The sequence below is a fragment of the Squalius cephalus genome, assembly GCF_949319135.1.
Source record: "Squalius cephalus genome assembly, chromosome: 9".
NCBI lineage: Eukaryota > Metazoa > Chordata > Actinopteri > Cypriniformes > Leuciscidae > Squalius > Squalius cephalus.
The window spans coordinates 28,604,676-28,623,791 of NC_137130.1; the positions used below are offsets into that span (position 1 = coordinate 28,604,676).

The 19,116-nt window shown below is 39.1% G+C and overlaps 3 protein-coding genes and 1 long non-coding RNA gene across 4 annotated transcripts in view; 2 read left to right on the forward strand and 2 right to left on the reverse strand.

Annotated features, from left to right (window-relative positions):
• enox1 (ecto-NOX disulfide-thiol exchanger 1) overlaps nucleotides 1–19,116 on the forward strand; it is a 456,290-nt gene that overhangs the window by 198,325 nt on the left and 238,849 nt on the right. The gene's annotated exons all lie outside the window — the stretch shown is intronic.
• The window catches only part of gtf2f2b (general transcription factor IIF, polypeptide 2b), a 29,877-nt gene that overhangs the window by 9,236 nt on the left and 1,525 nt on the right, over nucleotides 1–19,116 (reverse strand). Inside the window, exons 2-6 of the mRNA XM_079880925.1 lie at nucleotides 12,771–12,922; nucleotides 11,268–11,348; nucleotides 10,348–10,421; nucleotides 10,243–10,261; nucleotides 9,930–10,071 (exon numbers count right to left, since the gene is read on the reverse strand). Coding sequence (XP_079737051.1) covers nucleotides 9,930–10,071; nucleotides 10,243–10,261; nucleotides 10,348–10,421; nucleotides 11,268–11,336 — 304 coding nt within the window. The 5' untranslated portion in view covers nucleotides 11,337–11,348; nucleotides 12,771–12,922. The remainder of the gene's footprint in view (nucleotides 1–9,929; nucleotides 10,072–10,242; nucleotides 10,262–10,347; nucleotides 10,422–11,267; nucleotides 11,349–12,770; nucleotides 12,923–19,116) is intronic.
• kctd4 (potassium channel tetramerization domain containing 4) lies at nucleotides 1,200–2,672 on the forward strand. The gene has a single exon (XM_079880917.1). The coding sequence runs from the start codon at nucleotides 1,364–1,366 to the stop codon at nucleotides 2,138–2,140; it is 777 nt and encodes a 258-aa protein (XP_079737043.1). The 5' UTR covers nucleotides 1,200–1,363; the 3' UTR covers nucleotides 2,141–2,672.
• Nucleotides 15,315–18,281, reverse strand: LOC307163981. Its single transcript, XR_013822177.1, has 5 exons — nucleotides 18,229–18,281; nucleotides 18,024–18,138; nucleotides 17,656–17,688; nucleotides 16,800–16,898; nucleotides 15,315–15,768 (listed from the first exon to the last, which is right to left on the reverse strand). It is a non-coding gene; the product is annotated as an uncharacterized lncRNA (long non-coding RNA).

Sequence of the window (19,116 nt, forward strand, 5' to 3'; positions counted from 1 at the left end):
ACATGACTCTTTTGATTGTGCCGTTCTTCAAAACTCATCCAGGAATCACTGCCATAGCAGGGATTTAATAAACCAAAATATCAGCTGTCAAAGTATATCAAATTGTTTGGCAAAATGCAAATTAGCCTTGATTTTTAAATATTCCTTCAGTTAAAAAAAATAAACAAGAGTCTGTATGAAAACAACAATTTAAACCATCTGATGAATATGTAAAGCCAAATTGACCCCAGCACTCAGACAGTGAATTAGGCTTCACCCCGTCTCAGCTGCTAATGACGTACATAGCACAAAATGTGGCTCAGAAGGGTCCATCTCCCGTCCTGGGGCAACAGCAGAAGTGCCGTCGTTCAAGAATGATGGACAGGCTGTCATCTGTTAGGGACATCACTGAGAAAGATGTCATGGCGATTCTGCTGCTGTTTAAGGGCACATCCTCTATGCAACAGTCGAAGGTTTGAGCTCTTTGTTTGAGCTCACGTTTAATAAGGAATTGTATTGGAAATATTGATTTCAGGTTCTCTTCTCTAGGTGGTTTATATGGTGACACAGCACGATACATCTTTGTAGCATGTACAACACCCTTAAAGACGGCTTGGGGCCAATTACGAGCTCAGACCCCATGACTTCAAGTGAAGGCATAGGCTTCCTTATCAAAGGCTCACTTCTTGGCTTCGCCGATAACTGGGTCATGGACGAGCGCCTCAAAGCGAACCCAGCCTCTCAGAAAGAGCGAGAAGGCTTCAATGCATTCATCCCTTTTGATATGAAGACTAACAAATAATTTACATAACTACACCTACACTGTACTCGATATGGCTCGTTTGGCGATAAAGCTGCCAGTTGTCGGTACATCACACAGACGGCTTTTCAAAGCAATGACTTGACACGATAGACGTGAAAGCATTAACATCTCGCTCTTCTCACACTTTTGTTGGAGAGAGTTCATTATGTGGGATCCCTGTGAATTGGCCCTCTCGGTGAGTTCACGTGCCGCCACCCAACCGAGGACTCCTTTCATCAGAGGGCAGTGACACTAATTGCAGAGCCAGAGAAGCGCTGAAGTGGAAAGGTGATTAAATTCAGCCTTTAGAGCGGCGAGCAGCGAGCAAAGCACTCGCTCTTTCCGAGCCCACACCGCTGACGCAGTAGAGCCCACCCTTAAACACCCCTCCTCCCACAGCGAGTGTACACGCGCACACATATATGTGTTTGCGTGGCTGTGAAAGGCTCAGACACTGTTGGCAACGCACACTGCTCCCGCGCTTCATGCCAGCGCCGCTCAGCTGCGCTCCTATTTGTCCGCCCGCCCGCTCACGCGCGCACTCCCCACACACACTCCGCCAGGCTGGGTGTGAGGAACGGCATGGAATGGAATCTCAGAAGGATGGAGAGCGAACTGAGACAGATCAATCCTGATTTGCTGCAGCCCAGCAAGAGCTTTAAGAAACCTTCCTCCGGCACCATCACCATCAACGTGGGGGGCTACCTATACGCCGCACAGCGCCAGACCCTGGCCAAGCACCCCGGATCCCTGCTGGAGGAGATGGTCACCGGGAAGAAGCCCGTGCTGCACGTGGACTCCATGGGTAACACCTTCATCGACCGTGACGGGCCCATCTTCCGGCACGTGTTGAATTTCCTGCGCCTGGGCGAGCTGGTGCTGCCCGAGGACTTCAAGGAAGGCGAGCTGCTCCGCCGCGAGGCCGACTTCTACCGGTTAAGCGAGCTGGCTCAAGCCCTGCAGAACTGGGAGCATCAGCAGGCCACGCAGCGCGAGCCCGCCTTCCTGGAGGTGACGGACAGCCACGAGCGCTCGCAGGGTCTGAAGGTCTACAGCAGCGACAACAGCTTCATCGAGAAGGTGAAAAGCCGCCTAGTGCAGATCTCAAAAAGTCGCTTGGATGGCTTTCCGGAGGAGTTCGAGGTGTCGTCCAACGTCATCCAGTTTCGGCATTTCATCAAGTCGGAGCAGGGCTCTCGGCTTGTGCTGAAGCAGGACAGCACGTTTGTGTGTACACTGGAGTGTCTGAAGCTGGAGACGGTGATGCTGGCACTCAAAGGAGGTTTCCGCCTGCTCACCAGCCTAGACAGCAGTCGCGGATCAGTGGTTCAGTGTGAGGCTCTGCATTTTGTCAAGTGACCCGCGCAGAACTGTCACCACTAACCACATGACCTGCCGAAAACCATCTTGCATTAACAAACACCAGCGTCCTCAACCGAAAACCTGTTCTGGAATACTCCGCTAGTCTGCTTCTACATGACACACTCAACGGACAGCCTTGAGAAACAAGAGAGATGATATGTACTGTGTTGTGGGGTTTTGTTTGGCTTGTGTATGTAGTTGTCTTCTGTTTGCAGTTGTTTTTACAAGAAGAGCAACTGTTTGTGATAATGATAATGGATCTGAATTGCAGGCTGAGTGTGATGATCATTACATTTGTGAGCAAGTTTTGTGATTTCTGGTCATGTGAACACATGTAGTAAACAACAGGTTGTAATTTTGAGTCTGTGAATGTTTTGCACAATAAAGCCGCATTATAGTTTATTTAAAGCACTGTTAATGTTTATGAATGAGACTGTGGTTCACCTTCCTAGGTGAAAATATACACTGCATATGGTTTTGTCTGTGAACTGTGGAATGTACTCTGACAAATTACTGTGGGCTGTATAAATAGAGCTTTATTTTTTCTTATTTGCAGTGAAGTATGCTTGTAAGAAAGATACTCTGCCCTAAATTGGAAGTTTGTAATATTATGCAGCAAAATGTGACCTAAAATTAAATTTCCTCCAGCATTGATCCAAATTCAGATGGGTGTGATCATTTTTAGAGCACATGGCATACATACACATATTCCAGTATGTGTGCACTGATTCATAAACAACATCTGATGTTCCCAGAAAACTAGGCAAACTCATTTAGCACAGTAAAAAAAAAAAAAAAACTTGTCAACTTAAGAAAATATGTTTTAAGTATTCAAATGTTGCAGATACATTAGTCACAGCCAAGAACATTACCGTGGGAAAATATCAAGTTCAAAATAGATCAATCACCCTGTGAATTTGCAACAAAATACATTCAGGAGCGCAGTCAATAGCGCTGAGTAATTCTGAAAAACAGCTCTGCTCGACACAGCTAAATTCAGTTACAGTCTAAGTCGGCCGTTTCAAAGAAAGGCAAAGGCAGACATATGGTTACACTCACTTTGGATTAGCCGACATCTCCACACACTAGTATCCATCTGTTTCCCATCAAATCTGTCATGCACTCTCATGCAATCTCCCAATAAAATGAGTCAGAAGCACATTTCTGACAAGGGGAAAAAAAGAAACAACTCTCCACAGTCTGTCATGTGGACATCAAAACAGGGTTCTTTTTAATTGCAGATATCAGTCATTCATATTTGATGAGACACAGCAGGGCTTATTAGCCACCGTCACTATCTGATGTGTTTCTAAACCGCTGCCAGCAGGGGACTGGAAACCTGCGGGAGGGTGCTGGTAAGCGGGAGCATTTATTTCAAATGGAAGAAATCCATTAACAGCTGAAATATTCATGGATTAGTCTCACATCCAATTATTGCCAGGCAAATAAGACTCCTACATAAAATAAAAAAAGAAGCCAAAGATTCTCATCGTGTGCTCCCAAGGAGGCATGACTAATGGCTCCCTCTCAATTTGATCAAAATTAATGGTCAGGCGAACATGTGACTTCAAGGACTCATATGCCCTTAAGAGACCAATTTTTCATCCACACATAGAGACAATGGAGAGAAAGCAAAGAATACAATTCCTGCTTATGTACTTTTCAAAGTGTGAGCTTGAATAGAGGCACATCGCCATGTTAGAACAACGTGAAATGGGCAGTAGTCAAGGCCATCTGTAAAAGAAAAGCATGATGGAACAAATCAAAGTAAATAGTTGGAATAAGAAAAAGGCAAGTTATTTCTCTCAACTGCTGAGAGAAACAAAGCCTGCATATCTTCGTGCTGACTTTTGATGTTCAACAAGTATTCACCAAACCATCTATCACTAATACTCAGATTAAGAAACTGCTATAAATGCATTAAACATTCTTACTGCATGTTTACTGTGCATATCTAGAAAAAAAACTACCTTCTCAAGCCCCAACATCCAGCCTTGATTACCAGTCACGTGACTCTTTTGTGCAAGCTGAAAAGCGACATCTCTATTTCAAGCCACAGATGGAAATCGGCGCTACTGTGTGCACAGAAAACAGCTTTCGCAACTTTCAAAAGAGTAGCGCACATGCGCAAGAGTCCAACTCTTTGAGTCTAACTTTAACCTGGGAACATGGAGGCTTTAAGTGCCCATGTCAATCAGTTCAAGCTGCCTCTTCAACCTATCATTGTGAAGGACTTAATAAGTAAGAAAAAAAAAAAAAGCTTAAAGTCTCAGCAGCTCCTCCACACACCGCTGCACCTGGTCCATTTATACGCTGCTGCTTTCTGACAGATCGACTGCTTCAAAAAACAGCAAGCATTGAAAAGCTGTTACAGAAGTCTGTCTCAAAATGAGAGGTTATATAATAATAAAAACATTTACTATTTACCCAAACTCTGCCGATACATTGCTTTGCAGAACACAAGGCTGTGTGTATCTTAAAGGGATAGTTGACCAAAAAATGAAGATTTTGCAATCAGTTACTGACTCTCGTGTCTTTTCAAACCCATCAGACTTTTGTTAATCTTTAAAACACAAATGAAGATATTGTTAATGAAATCTGAGAGACTTTGTTAAAAACAGAGCACTCAAATAAACCGAAAATCTTAACTGTACAAACTTGACATGTGAGAATGAACCTCACTGGCTTGAGCTTGCATTTACCATCTTTGAGTTCTCGATGTGCGTTCGCTGATAAATGTTTATATGTGAATAAAAGCCTAAATTAAATCTATTCATCACATAAAGCGATTGTGTATCTTCAGAAGACTTTGTTTTACAATCTCTTTATGAATGTTTTGAACAGTTTTGTGTGAACAGACTTTCAATGGAGGGACAGACATCTCTCAGGTTTCATTGTAATTATCTTAATTTGTGTTCCGAAGAGGAACAAAAGTCTTACATGTTTGGAACAACATAAGTGTAAGCAAATGATGACAGAATTTTCATTTTTGGCCGAACTCTCTCTAAATCAAGTGAGCTTAAAGCCAAGGACACATGTGTCTTAATCACATGCATCACAGCTAGGGTTACTACTATTAAAACACATAGATGTGCAGTTCAAATCAATCTCTAAACATGCACACCCTCGTTGTGGAGGTTTTGTTTTGGCCTTTATGATAGAAAATACAAAAACGTGATCTTTCTGCTACCTGATTGCATGGCCTCCATCTCTCAAATAGCCCTCTATGTCCTCTTAAACACCAAAAAAGAAACTAATACCAAAGAAAAGTGTTTATGCAAGCATTAGCCAATAGAGAGCTGTTCATACCTTGAACCATTTCAATTCATAACTTACTGAGAAAAAGACACTGTTACCCTTCCACCCCCAGAAAAAGCTTTTAACTGTACAAGTAGAGCCTCTATTCATTGCCAACTTCTGTGGCCAACCTGTTGCTAAGCAACCACTTAATCAATACCCGGGGCTTGTGAGCGCTAAGCAGACAACTGGAAAAAAAAATATCATAAGTGAACAAAAGCGCACAACACAATGATTGCAATTCTGCACTTAGCCTTGTGTGATTATCAGTAAGACTGCAATTATTAAGCTGTGCATATGTGCTGCAGTTATACAGCGATCTTCAGTGAGGTCACTTATTAAAGATCTAGATCTGTCATCTTGCAATGGGAAGTAAGAGGATGGCCCTTCAAGTCCGCAAGTTAATACAGTGTTCAATGATTCCAGCTTTAAGGAATTTGTCTGTCCATAATGAACGATAAAATGCTGCATGGCATGATACAGTCGCAGCAAAATACAATTAAAATAGTAAAATATCTTATTACAATTAAAGCTGCAGTCTGTAGTTGTTCCTCTTTGTCACCATCTCTGATCGAAATCTGCAATTGCAGTTATTCGCAGAATTATCAACTTTACGTGGGTTGTGCCTCTGCACGGCACAGCGCGGATGAATCCAGTGTTTTGAGGAGAATGTGCTGGCGGTCAGTCGCCGCGCCGGTGTGGAAACTGTCATTCACAATCACAGATTCTACTTTTTGGAAGTATGACCAACATAAGAATTTTCACTGGAAAATGTCATTGAACGAGTAACTAACATCCACTTTTGTTCTGACCAACTAAGGGGAAAAAAGCATTGCAGGAAATCGCGCTGATTAAATCTAACGATCGCTTATATCACGTCAAACCGCGCAAATTATACTTTGTTACCAAATTGTTAATGTTAACGACATCAGCATTGTGTGACTACATTTAATGTGTATTAGGGCTACCTGTAGTTCAGTTTCCATTTCTGTGCAGTCTAATTTCTAATTGTCATACCAACAAATGAACGTTCCTTAGAACTGGTTCTCACCTGTCCAGCAGAAAAAAAAGCCGTCTTTGCGTCCGTTCTAAACCCCTTCAAAACACTGAGTTCACGCCATCTTTCAAAAGCCCTTCTGATATTTATCCTTGTTTTCGCATGGGCCGGTTGCAGTCTCTTTTTTTCTGTAGCCACTCCGAAGTCTTTTGCATTTTACAACGGGTGAATCTCCAGTTGTCATTGGTGATTGTCGTTTGAACCTTTCTGGATCCGCCATCAAATTGATAAGTTTAATTATATCAAGTGCTGTGAGAAAAGGCTATAAATCTCCACCTCCAACATCCTCACACACTCATAGCCTACTAGCCGAGACTCCTTCTTTATGTGTACAGATGTGACGTAATGACGCAAAGACATGCTTTCCCGCGGAAATCCACCAGTACCACTGGAATTAAAAACATTATTACAAGCTTACCGTTTTGAATCGAGCCAAGGCAAGCAGATAGTTTTGAACACTGGCTGGTTATGTACTTGCTCAAAACATTATTTTGGATAATTTTTAACCCTAAAAAGTTACGGACTGCAGCTTTAAAAATAATTGTTTTCTATTTGAATATATTTGTCAAGCTGCATTTTCAGCATCATTACTCCAGTCTTTAGTGTCAAATGATCATTGATTTGATGCTCAAGAAACATTTCTTGTTATTATCGTCAATTGTTTAGGATTCTTTGATCAATAGAAAGGTCAAAAGAACAGCATTTATTTGAAATAGAAATCATTTGTAACATTATAAATGCCTTTACTGTCACTTTTGATCAATTTAATGTCTCTTTGTTGAATAAAAGTATTGATTCCTTTCAAAAACATTTGAATGCTAATGTGCCTTTTTTCACTTGTTGCATCCTGTCAAGTTAATCACAGTGAAGGCTCCTAAACCTCCTACAGTTCTACATAAATTAGTTGTTGCCAACTGAATTTTAATTTTTTTTTTTTTTTGTGGCCGATGCTGATTTCAATATCTAGAGAACAAGGAGCTAGTATAAAATTTATTCTAGCAATAATATGTACAAAAAACAAACTGCTAAATAGATTAAGCAAGCAAATGTGTTAAATAAAAATGTATTTTGCACATTAAAAAATGTTTTTAAATGATCCTTTAACAAGTCTTTTTTTGAATTATCCGCACACACATATTGGATTTGGCACAGGTATTACACCGAATGCCCTTCCTAACTGAGAGTGCTGGGACACACTCACATGCACTCAGACCCCAACAATCCACCTAACCTGCATGTCTTTGGAATGGGAAGAACATGCAAACTCCACACAGAAAGGACTCCTGGCAGGCTCGAACCATGGACCTTCTTGCTGTGAGGCGACAGTGCTACCCACTGAGCCACCGTGCCACCCTCAGAAGGATGATTAATTCTGTTAATCAGCCAAGCGGGCATGCAGTTATTGATTTATTTATGATTAAATATCATCCAATTATTTGGACTGGCTAATGTAACGGCTTACTGGATATAAACACAGACTTACATGCTTCAGACTTATGACTGGATATAAACAGTTCAGACTTATGTGCCCCCCAGAAGCTTGCGTTCTGCAAGTGAACGGCGCCTTGTGGTGGCATCCCAGAGAGGCACAAAATCACTTCCACTGACCTTTAACTTGACTGTTCCCTGCTGGTGGAAGGACCTTCCTAACTCAACCCGAGCTGCTGAGTTGTCAAGAAAAGGCTAAGGACGAATCTTTTTCGCTAAAGGGTAAGTTCACCCAATAATTAAAATTCTGTCATTAATTACTCACCCTCATGTCATTCCAAATCTGTAAGACTTTCGTTCATCTTCTGAACACAATTGAAGATATTTTTTATGAAATCTGAAAGATTTCTGTCCCTCTATTGACAGCTACGCAACTTCCACTTTAATGCTTTAAAAAGTTTATAAAGAGATCATAAAAATAATCCATGTAAATTGAGCTGTTTAGTCCGGTTAAAGAGACTCGATTGCTTTATATGATGAACAGTTTTAATTTAGGCTTTTATTCACATATAAACATTGATCAGAGAAACTCATTTGAACCTGACTGATGCACAAGAACAAACTTCATAACGTGCTGCGTAACACGAGAATGAACCTCATTGGTTCTTGCTGAAGCTCAAACGTGCTGCGTAACACGAGAATGAACCTCATTGGTTCTTGCTGAAGCTCAAACGTGCTGCGTAATACAAGAATGAACCTCATTGGTTCTTGCTGAAGCTCAAACGTGCTGCGTAACATGAGAATGAATCTCATTGGTTCTTGCTGAAGCTCAAACGTGCTGCGTAACGCGAGAATGAACCTCATTGGTTCTTGCTGAAGCTCAAACGTGCTGCGTAATACAAGAATGAACCTCATTGGTTCTTGCTGAAGCTCAAACGTGCTGCGTAACACGAGAATGAACCTCATTGGTTCTTGCTGAAGCTCAAACGTGCTGCGTAATACAAGAATGAACCTCATTGGTTCTTGCTGAAGCTCAAACGTGCTGCGTAACATGAGAATGAATCTCATTGGTTCTTGCTGAAGCTCAAACGTGCTGCGTAACGCGAGAATGAACCTCATTGGTTCTTGCGGGGGGTGGGGGGTATGCAGGACAGGTTTGAGAAGCACTGTGCTAGATTAACCCTGTAGCCCAAGACTGGTTGCCCACTGAAGCTAAGCAGGGCTGAGCCTGGTTAGTACCTGGATGGGAGACCTCCTGAGAAAAACCAGGTTGCTGCTGGAAGAGGTGTTAGTGAGGCCAGCAGGGGGTGCTCACCCTGTGGTCTGTGTGGGTCCTAATGCCCCAGTGTAGTGACGGGGACACTATACTGCCAAAAGAGCACCGTCCTTCGGATGAGACGTTAAACCGAGGTCCTGACTCTCTGTGGTCATTAAAAATCTCAGGATGTCCTTCGAAAAAGAGTAGGGGTGTAACCCCAGCATCCTGGCCAAATTTGCCCCTTGGCCCCTGTCCATCATGGCCTCCTAATCATCCCCATATACTGATAGGCTTCATCACTGTCTCCTCTCCACCAGTAAGCTGGTGTGTGGTGGGCGTTCTGGCGCAATATGGCTGCCGTCGCATCATCTAAGTGGATGCTGCACATTGGTGGTGGTTGAGGAGATTCCCCCATCTATGTAAAGCGCTTTGAGGTCTCAGAAAAAGCGCTATATAAATGTAACGAATTATTATTATTATTATTATTATTATTATTAATAACAACTGGGACTTGTCACTGCACTTACATCTTGTTGCCCTATTGTTGGTTCGATTGCTTCTATTGTTCACCTCATTTGCAAGTTGCTTTGGATGAAAGCGTCTGCTAAATGATTAAATGTAAAAATGTAAATAATGAGGAATGGCTACAACTCTCACTTAACCGTTTATGTCGATCTTGGACATAGAGGTGACAGTTTCCTAAACCAATTAGTCTTCACAGTCTCAGAGGCCATCGTTATACTGACCAGAACTCTCTGTAAAGACAGCGAGGCTCTGACCTCCCACCGTCTGCATGGTGAAGGGATGTTCTCTAGGGCTGCGCACGGACGAAACCTTCTCCCCAGAGCACTCCACAACTGTCAGATCCTCACTCAGATTGAAAGACACCTGAGGAAACAAATCAATCAGTGTCTGCAACAGCACCATCATCAAATGATCTCTCTCTCCAGCCCAGGGTCTGATCACAGTAATTATGCAAATAAACTGTGACATCTGAATAAAACATGAGGAGCAAATACTTCCCCTCCACCGGCCTTTAAAAACATTAATAAAACTTACCACAGTCTTTCCTTGAGCTCTAGAAGACAGGAAAAAAGCATGAGTAGAAAGATTCCAGACAATAATTTCCATTTTGAAGGGGGTTTAAAAATAATACTTCCATACTTCCCAATTTTAAGTTTGCCTACTTCTCCTCGCCCAGATGCTTTTGCCCATTGCTGAGAAAGATATTTGGGAACCTAAAGAAAAGTGAATAAGACAATTTATCTATTGTTTCCTCATATTTGTGTGAGTATAACTAAATATTGCCTTAGTTTATTAATTCAACTATATGTTTGAAGCAAATGCGTGTAAACCTGCTTCAATGATGATACATGTAGTGTGAGATTGCCATGGCATTGCTGTGCTGTTGCTAATGTGGTTCTTTGCACATTGCTATGGTTTTCAGGGTTGTTTTTAGCTGGTTACTTGCTACAACAAGTTTAAAAAAAGACCACAAAGTAATAATAATTCTCGTCTTTGGCTACAGCTTGGGTCCATCCCTCAATGTTAATCTAAGACATCTGATCACTTGCATACCTCTCTCTTTAAAACGCCTCCCAATTTGAAGTTTTACTACCATCAATTTAAACAATAAGACAAGAGCTACAAGGTATAATCACTGATGACTCTGTGTATTAATATAAAAGATTTACAAAACATAACTTTGAGATTAAAAAAAAAAGGCACACTGTCTATTGTTTTTTTAATTGTTAACCTGGGTTTTGTAGTTGGTCAATGTTTATTTCTTGCTCTTCTTAAATGCTTCGAAACAAATGAGTGTAAACTGAGGATTGTATAAAAATATGATTAAAATAATTTAAACTGATTTCCATGTTTCTCTGAATCCTGTTGTTTACATCTCTCACCTACTGACAACCAACTTCATTTTTTGGGAAGGTTTAAACCACAGCACTCTTTAATTTACATACTTCAAGGATTCGTTGAAGACTTAGCCTTCCAAAGGTTTAATTTGTAGCATCTAAAAGCCACCTTCTATCATTCATGTCTACCGTATAAAGTGTCCAACTTTGTAAATCACCAACCTTCACCAGCCAGACTCCCGTATTTTGTTTGGCTCTTGTTAAATCGACGTCTTTTCCTTTGTCTGACATGACTGAAGGGCTCTATGTTATGAACAAAAAGCTATTACTGAAAATAAGAAAATGTGTCGTTGGTTTATGAAAGGCAAATCGCACTATACATAGACAACACAAACACTCCAGTTCATAAACCTGCTGGCCTCCTCATGTAGAGCCTCAGAGACTTATATATCTATTTACCCCCATCTAGTGGCCATGTGAAGAAATTATATTTACTTTACATTGCATCAATCTAAAGATAATCACAAAACCATAAGTTATTGAGCGAGTTAGTGTATATTAGACTGCCAAGTTTCATAAGCAGTTAAATTAATTTAACTACAAACTATGTAGCATGCACAATATAGGCTTAAGTACGTATGTTTAACCTTACTTCTCACTACTAATATAGGCTAGGCTACATAAGAATGCAAAGCTAATATGAAAAGCACAAATCGTCAAAAACCCATATGGAATTTTTTCTCTGTTTGAGTTTTCAAAGCAAGCTCGTCTACGATAAACACAAAATAATCAATTTTCACATTCTGACATTTTATCACTGTCAAACTCTTGACGATATACTACAGCTAATTAGTTCAGTGGAAATGTACTTTCCTAAACAGCTAAAACCGGTTGCAACTGTCGTTTCAACTGTGAACTGTTCTCATGAAAATGGGAAATCTCATGAAAATCTCATGAAAATGGGAAATCTCATGAAGTCACCACTAGATGAAGCAGTTTGACCCTCTTTTGTTTCAACAGTCCTCAAATCCAGGGCCTGTTTCTAAAGGCATAAAATCAAATGAATTCAGCATTTATTTGTCCATTCAAATATCAAGTGAAGACTTAATTATAGTATTTAGACAGTGTTAATAGTGGTACATCTGTATCATGGCCTATCACTTAAATATATCCAAAAAAGATATTTAGATAAAATAGAATTCAACTAAAGAGAAGCTTAAAGGAGAAGTTCACTTTTAAAATGAAAATTCTGTCATCATATACTCACCCTCATGTTGTTTCAAAGCTGTATGAATTTCTTTCTTCTGCTGAACAGAAAGGAAGATATTTAGAAGAATATCAGTAACCAGACAGTTTTTGGGTCCCATTGACTTCCATAGTAGGAAAAAAATATACTATGGAAGTCAATGGGACCCAAAAACTGTCTGGTTACTGATATTCTTCTAAATATCTTCCTTTCTGTTCAGCAGAAGAAAGAAATTCATACAGCTTTGAAACAACATGACGGTGAGTATATGATGACAGAATTTTCATTTTAAAAGTGAACTTCTCCTTTAAAACCTCAAACAGGCTGATTTACATTTGACATTAAACACTTACTAATTAATAATTATTTATGTCAAATGTCTTAAAAAATGTCTTTTTCATTTAAATTCAATAAATCTATCTGGTTTGAGAACGTATTTGACACAGGTGGTTTACACATTCATAGGCCAAAATGCTTACCTTTCACCACATGTTCATATTTCATGTGAATTCAAACCTTTTCTGAACAAGTAGCTTTGCGAAGATTATTCACATATTACAGAGTGCTGAAATGTAGGGAGCGCCGTCCTTGCCTTCACTGTCAAGGACATCAACTCATGAGGCAGAGGAGACTGGAATGAAATACATTCACATTCATTTATCCATAACCATCCAAAAAAGTTTGCAGACTCAGTATTTTAAGATCATTACAAGCAAACAAAGTGACTAAATAATACAAAAATGATGATGCATGTTACCTAGCAGGCCTCGCAGAGTACAGAAGAAGAGGAATTGATCAGGTTTTCAAGCAAAAAAGCGGATAATGTTATTTAATGCCCCTAATCCTTCACTTGCCTTGCCTATTCACGTGCCCTATAAATAAACCGGATCAAGTTAGTAAACTTGCAAAACCTGCTTGAGTATGTTGCATATTCATCACTAACTTTCCAGTTAGATGATTATTGACCTTTCTTGCTCAGTTTGCTAACTTCCTTCAATACTTCAGCTTCCTGAGCCTCTAAGAATTGAATAGCATACTGTTGCGGATTTATGTCTGAGGTATTGTGTGTATAGGAAGTTTTGTCTTTAAAGTTCCTAAAGAAATGAATGAAACTACTTTAAAACAGTTGCATTTCCTCATAGAGGCACAAAGGGGGTCCAGGTCAAACACTTATGATTAATTTGCAAAGGGAAGAGGAATGCGCTTAACTAACAGCATTGTCAAATACTGTAAAGTCATCTATAAGCATTTCCTCTTACCCACATAATGCTGTAGTATTATAAACTGACACTTCTACATGGGGGGTTTCATTTAGAAAAAGACTAATCAAAACAAGTCAAGCCAAATCATAAACATGTGTTGCAAAATTCATCAGTTATGAAATTACTTCAATTTCACCAATAAAGCAGCTCTACAGAATATGCTAGTATCATTATTCAGCTCAATGAAAATGTTTTGAAATGGATTCAATTCAGCTAAAGCAGCTCCACAGAAGACAAAAAAGTGTCATTATTCAGCTCAATTTAGTTCAATGTTGATTCATCCCAGTTCAATAAACGTCAATCTTGCCAAGTTCATCAATTATGAAACTCAATTTAGCAATAAAGCAGCTCTACAGAAGACAATTATATTGTTTCAGCTCAAGACAGTTGATTCAGTTCAGTTCAATGAAAGTGTCGAAGTTGCAAAGTTACATTTTTAAACAAATTGTGTCAGCTTATACTGATCGATTCAGCAATAAAGCAGCTAAACAGTTCAAGTTTTGTTATCATCTGATAATCAGTATAGTCAAATCGATATTCTTACTGAATATTGAGTGTTTTAAACCCCAAGTGAGCAAACCAAAGCCGACAGTGACAATGAACCAAAACTCCATCAGGTGTGTTCAGAGTAATGGAGAAAAACCTTGGGAGAAACCCCAGCATGTTTACCTTATAATTTTCTTTGTTTAAAAAGTTCATATTTTTAATTCAACTATATGTATATAGCCTACTATAACGCATTATAGTCCTTCACGTCTATTGCGATCTCAAAATTCCGGCCAGTTGATAATACCTAGAATATTAAAATCGACTGCTGCCGGTAGATCCTTCTCCTATAGCACCAAAACTTTGGAACAGTCTTCCTACCATTGTCCGGGAAGCAGACACACACTGTCAGTTCAAAGCTAGACTAAAAACACATCTCTTTGACCTAGCATTCACATAATACATTATAGACTTCTATAATTCAATGTTAGGCTGCATAGATCAGGTCAGCTGGAACCGGGAACACTTCCCATAAATCCTGATGTACTCGTTACATCATAAGAAGAATGGCATCTACGCTAATTTTAGTGTCTTTTGTTTATCCCGAGGTTTTCCTGCAGCCTGCCGGATCCAGGCCGTATGAAGGCCCTTTAAAGGCCCTTCGCCTGGACTCGATGACAACGCAGTGCTGAAGTGCCAACTACTCTCTCCCTATGGAGGATCCCTTTACCACTCTACAGATAAAGTGTTGTCGGGAAACTCAATTCGCGTATCTACCCCGAATTGATCAAATAAAATAAAATTCTGAATCAAAACTATAAGGAAACACCAGTACTTTGTTTAGGCTTGGTTTGTAGGGAATTCCAAACCTGCGTATATTCAAACGCACATAACTATAAAACCAATTCTTAATGCGCATGTGAACGCCATCAGCGTTTCTCACAGGTTCACGTTTAAAGTCTGCACTGTTAATTATTTCACTGTAAATTTACAATAAATTGCAGGTTAATAATTGCATGACTTTCACAGTAAGTTACCGTATCATTTTTACAGTAAATAATTGTGAAATGACAGCTGTTTACTGTGACTTCACAATAACTATGCCGTCATATTACTGTGATTTAGCAGTAAGCTGCTGTATAATTACTGTATTTTACTGTGCAATTACAGTTAGTCTATCATATTACTGTAATTTAACAGTAAGCTGCTGTAGAATTACTGTATTTAACCATGTCTATACTGTGATTTAGCATAAATGATGGACCAAACAAAACTGATAAAAACAATGGTTTAACTTTTATTTTTTTAGAAGAAAAATACATTTTAATAACAGGAATAAACACTGTGTAACATGAATGAACACTGGGTAACATGAATGAACACTGGGTAACATGAATGTCTGTCAATATGTGTGTGAATGTGTTTACTGTGTTTACCATTATGTGATAATGGTACTTGAAAAATACAATTTAATAACAGGAATAAACACTGGGTAACAGGAATGAACACTGGGTAACAGGAATGTGTGTCTATGTGTGTGCACTGTGCATGTGTTTACTATGTGATAATGGTACTTCACAACGTAGGAGCTGAAAAGAGAAAGAAGGAGAGAGAGAAGAGAGAGTGAGAGAGGGAAGAAAAGACAAAAAGGTGGGAAAAGAGAGGGTTGCAGGTGTCTCGCTCCTTCCCTTGCAGCAGGCACCTGCATAGTATGGGTTCTGTCCACTATCTACAAAAGATAAGAAAGACAAAAAGTTTAAGTTACTCTGTGGTGCAAGTACCTGCAAGTATGGTACTCGCATTGTAAAACTAATCCTAAAATGTGTACAATTTAAGAAATTACAATTGTAAAACTCATGATAAATCAGATAAATCATGTGAATAGTACTATATCAATTAATATTAAATCAACAAACCAGAGGACTCTGAAAGTAACATGATTGAGGTTAAGCAAAAATTACATGACATGCGTACATAATGCAACTCAGTAAGCCAGTAATGTGATGTAAATTTACACTTAAAACTATTGTAAAGTACGTCTGTAAATTTGACGTTTTTATTCTAACCTATCAATAACCTATAACATTGAAAAGGCATGTTTAATTCAAATAAACATAAGAACAATGAATTTTAGACATTTTGCAGCCTGTCTAAACTCATAGAACAGATTAAAGGGATAGTTTACCCAAAACCCCACCCTCATTCCAAACACGTTAGCCCTTCGTTCATCTTTGGAACACAAATTAAGATATTTTCTGACTCCTCCATGGACAGCAATTTTATTACTACTTTCAAGGCCCGGAAAGGTAGTGAAGATTGTTAAAATAGTCCATGTGACTACAGTGGTTCAACCTTAATGTTATGAAGCGATGCAAAAATACTTAGTGCGGAACGCACAAAAAGTATTCTCGTCGCATCATAGCAATAAGGTTGAACCACTGTAGTCACGTGGACTATTTTAACAATGTTTTTACTACCTTTCTGGGGCTTGAAAGCGGTTATAACATTGCAGTCTATAAGCGGGATCAGAAAGCTCTCGGACTTCTTAAAATTATCTTAATTTGTGTTGAACAAAATTCTTATGTGTTTGGAACATCATGAGGGAGTGTAATTAATGAGAGACTTTACATTTTTGAGTGAACTAACCCTTTAATTATTAAAGTTTAATAGATTAAGTAAACATCTTACTGCATAACTAATTCTAGCTTAAAACAGAGACAGTGTTTCGTTAGTCTGTTCTGAAGTTGGAACACAACTTACATTAGACTGACATCCATTCAAAGTCAATGAGCTTCCTGATCAGTGTACAGACTTGCTGGTTTATGTGTCCTCTCTGCCTCTTTGATTTTGTACCTGTCTCTGGGTTGATGCCCAAGAAGCACATATAAACAAAAAGACAGAAGAAAGATGTTAGTTTAATTCAAGTGGGATTAAAAAGGTTTCAGTTCCCAGTCATCACCTTCAGTGGGTCACTGCTGTTGCAGTACTGAGCAAAACTAAAGTTAGCTCAGTTTTAACAAGGTGACATTACTTGGATTCAATTAAACAGCAACAATTTAAAGAACTTAACAGCAACTGAAAAACATTTACATCACAAACACACAGTCAAGAATAGTCCTGCAACAAAGTAAGTTAGATGTGTGTGATTTACCCAGGCAATGCATTTGCACACAACAATTTACATCATTTACACGTACTGTTTGCAGAGGATGGAGGAAGAGCCTGTTGCCAGTCCATCTCCATGTGGCTGTTTCTGCTTGCACTCTTCCTCCTAGAATTATTACCCCGTTCACAGACAAAATGGCTCCTAATATCTCCAGATGTCGACCTGTTTTACTTTAGAATAGCACAGCTAACGAAGCTCCACTAATTCAGTGATAAACACATTTATTTTCCTATATCTTTTTTTATAATAAAATGCACTTTATTTTTTCTGTTGACGAGACAGACAACGGCTGCTCCGTTTCACACACGGCAGAAAAATATGGACGACGCCCAGCTAGCTAACGTTACTAATTTGAGATTAATTTATTCCACCTTTGCACAAATCCACAACACTATAATGTATCTAGTTGATCATAACTGTCATAATACACACATTAAGGCCACAGCTTACCTTATAACTTTATTTCCCGGTGGTAGAAAAATGCTGTGGGAAAAGAGAGAACGCTGTTAGAGTAACGAACGTTAACTAAGAAAAGCATTAAGCAAAGCTAAAGTTCAATTTTGACGGTGTAAGTTAGCTAACGTGAAGCCTCACAGTTAATAACTTAATACGGTACTACTAATACACTTATTAACACAACCAACGTCTGATCATTCAAATTTGCGCGCTCAAACCTAGACGCGAATCTGCTCCAGCTAAGTTACAAAAACATGAAACAGAACTTAACTAACGCTAATTTGGTTCATACTTTTAAATAACATGCAATTTCATATTAAAAACAGTCATCAAATTGACAAAGTATGAAATTAAACACTTACCGCACTGAATCCGTCGAGTGAGACCATGGAGGAGATCAGACCAGGGAGCTCAGATGACGCAGTTGCAGCGCGAAAATGACGGAATTCACAGTAGTTTCTTGTAAAAGCCCCGCGCCTGCATTATTTTCACAGTAAAAGTCTAAATACGGTATTATATTGTGAAATATAACAGTTAAAGCCTGTGAAGTGGTAATAATGTAATTACCTGTGAAATATTACAGTTATATATTGTGAAATCCTGGAAATATTTTACAGTGTGTGTAGAGGGAATGGTGTCGTCTTAGCGGCCCCTAATTTAATAACAAATGATCGTTGCGACGGAAGCGAATCAATCAAAACTAACTTTAGATGGAAAATAACTTTATTAAAGAACCGCTATAAAGCCAAAACAATCTGTTACCTTAAATTATACATTTATCTCTGTAAAGCTGCTTTGAAACAATCTACATTGTTAAAAGCGCTATATAAATGAAGATGACTTGATTTCATACATGATTTACTTTTTTTCCACCCTTCATTAAACTTGTAGGCATGGACTTTTAGTTTGTAATTCTTTAGTTCCTGTTTTCCTTTGTCTTATTATCCAGCCTGATTCTTACTTTGTTTGGATTATTGTTATTAAACTTCATGTTGGAACTTACTCATCATCTTCGTGTCTTCTTCTGCAACACACCGTGACACTGATTCACATGTGAAATGAGCAACAGTGCTTTGGTTTGCTGTCAGCTCAGTAGCTATAGTTTATAACTTCCCTATCCTTCAATAACAAACTCTCTGCAAGGCCTAAATTACACTGTGTCTGATATAAAAAACAATCCCAGCTAAAACGTGCCACACAAACTGTTGAGATCGGACTGAAACTATCGGCAGCCTCGTGAAAGTGAACCTCGGCCACCATTGGCAAACTCCGGAGGGGTAAGCTTTCATTTCGGAGTTAAATTACACAGAACAATGGCAATTCTCATAGAGGATCTCTATTTTTTTCCCCCTATACCACCAAATATACCTGTTTTAATAAGTGTTTACAAAATGAAAGCAGACTCCAGTGTATAAATTGACCATTATTGTTCGGGAGCACAATAGCTCTCTGTTT

What these genes read in the sequence shown, in the direction of transcription:
- kctd4 (XM_079880917.1), top strand. Translation starts at nt 1,364, where the DNA reads ATGGAATGGAATCTCAGAAGGATGGAGAGCGAACTGAGACAGATCAAT.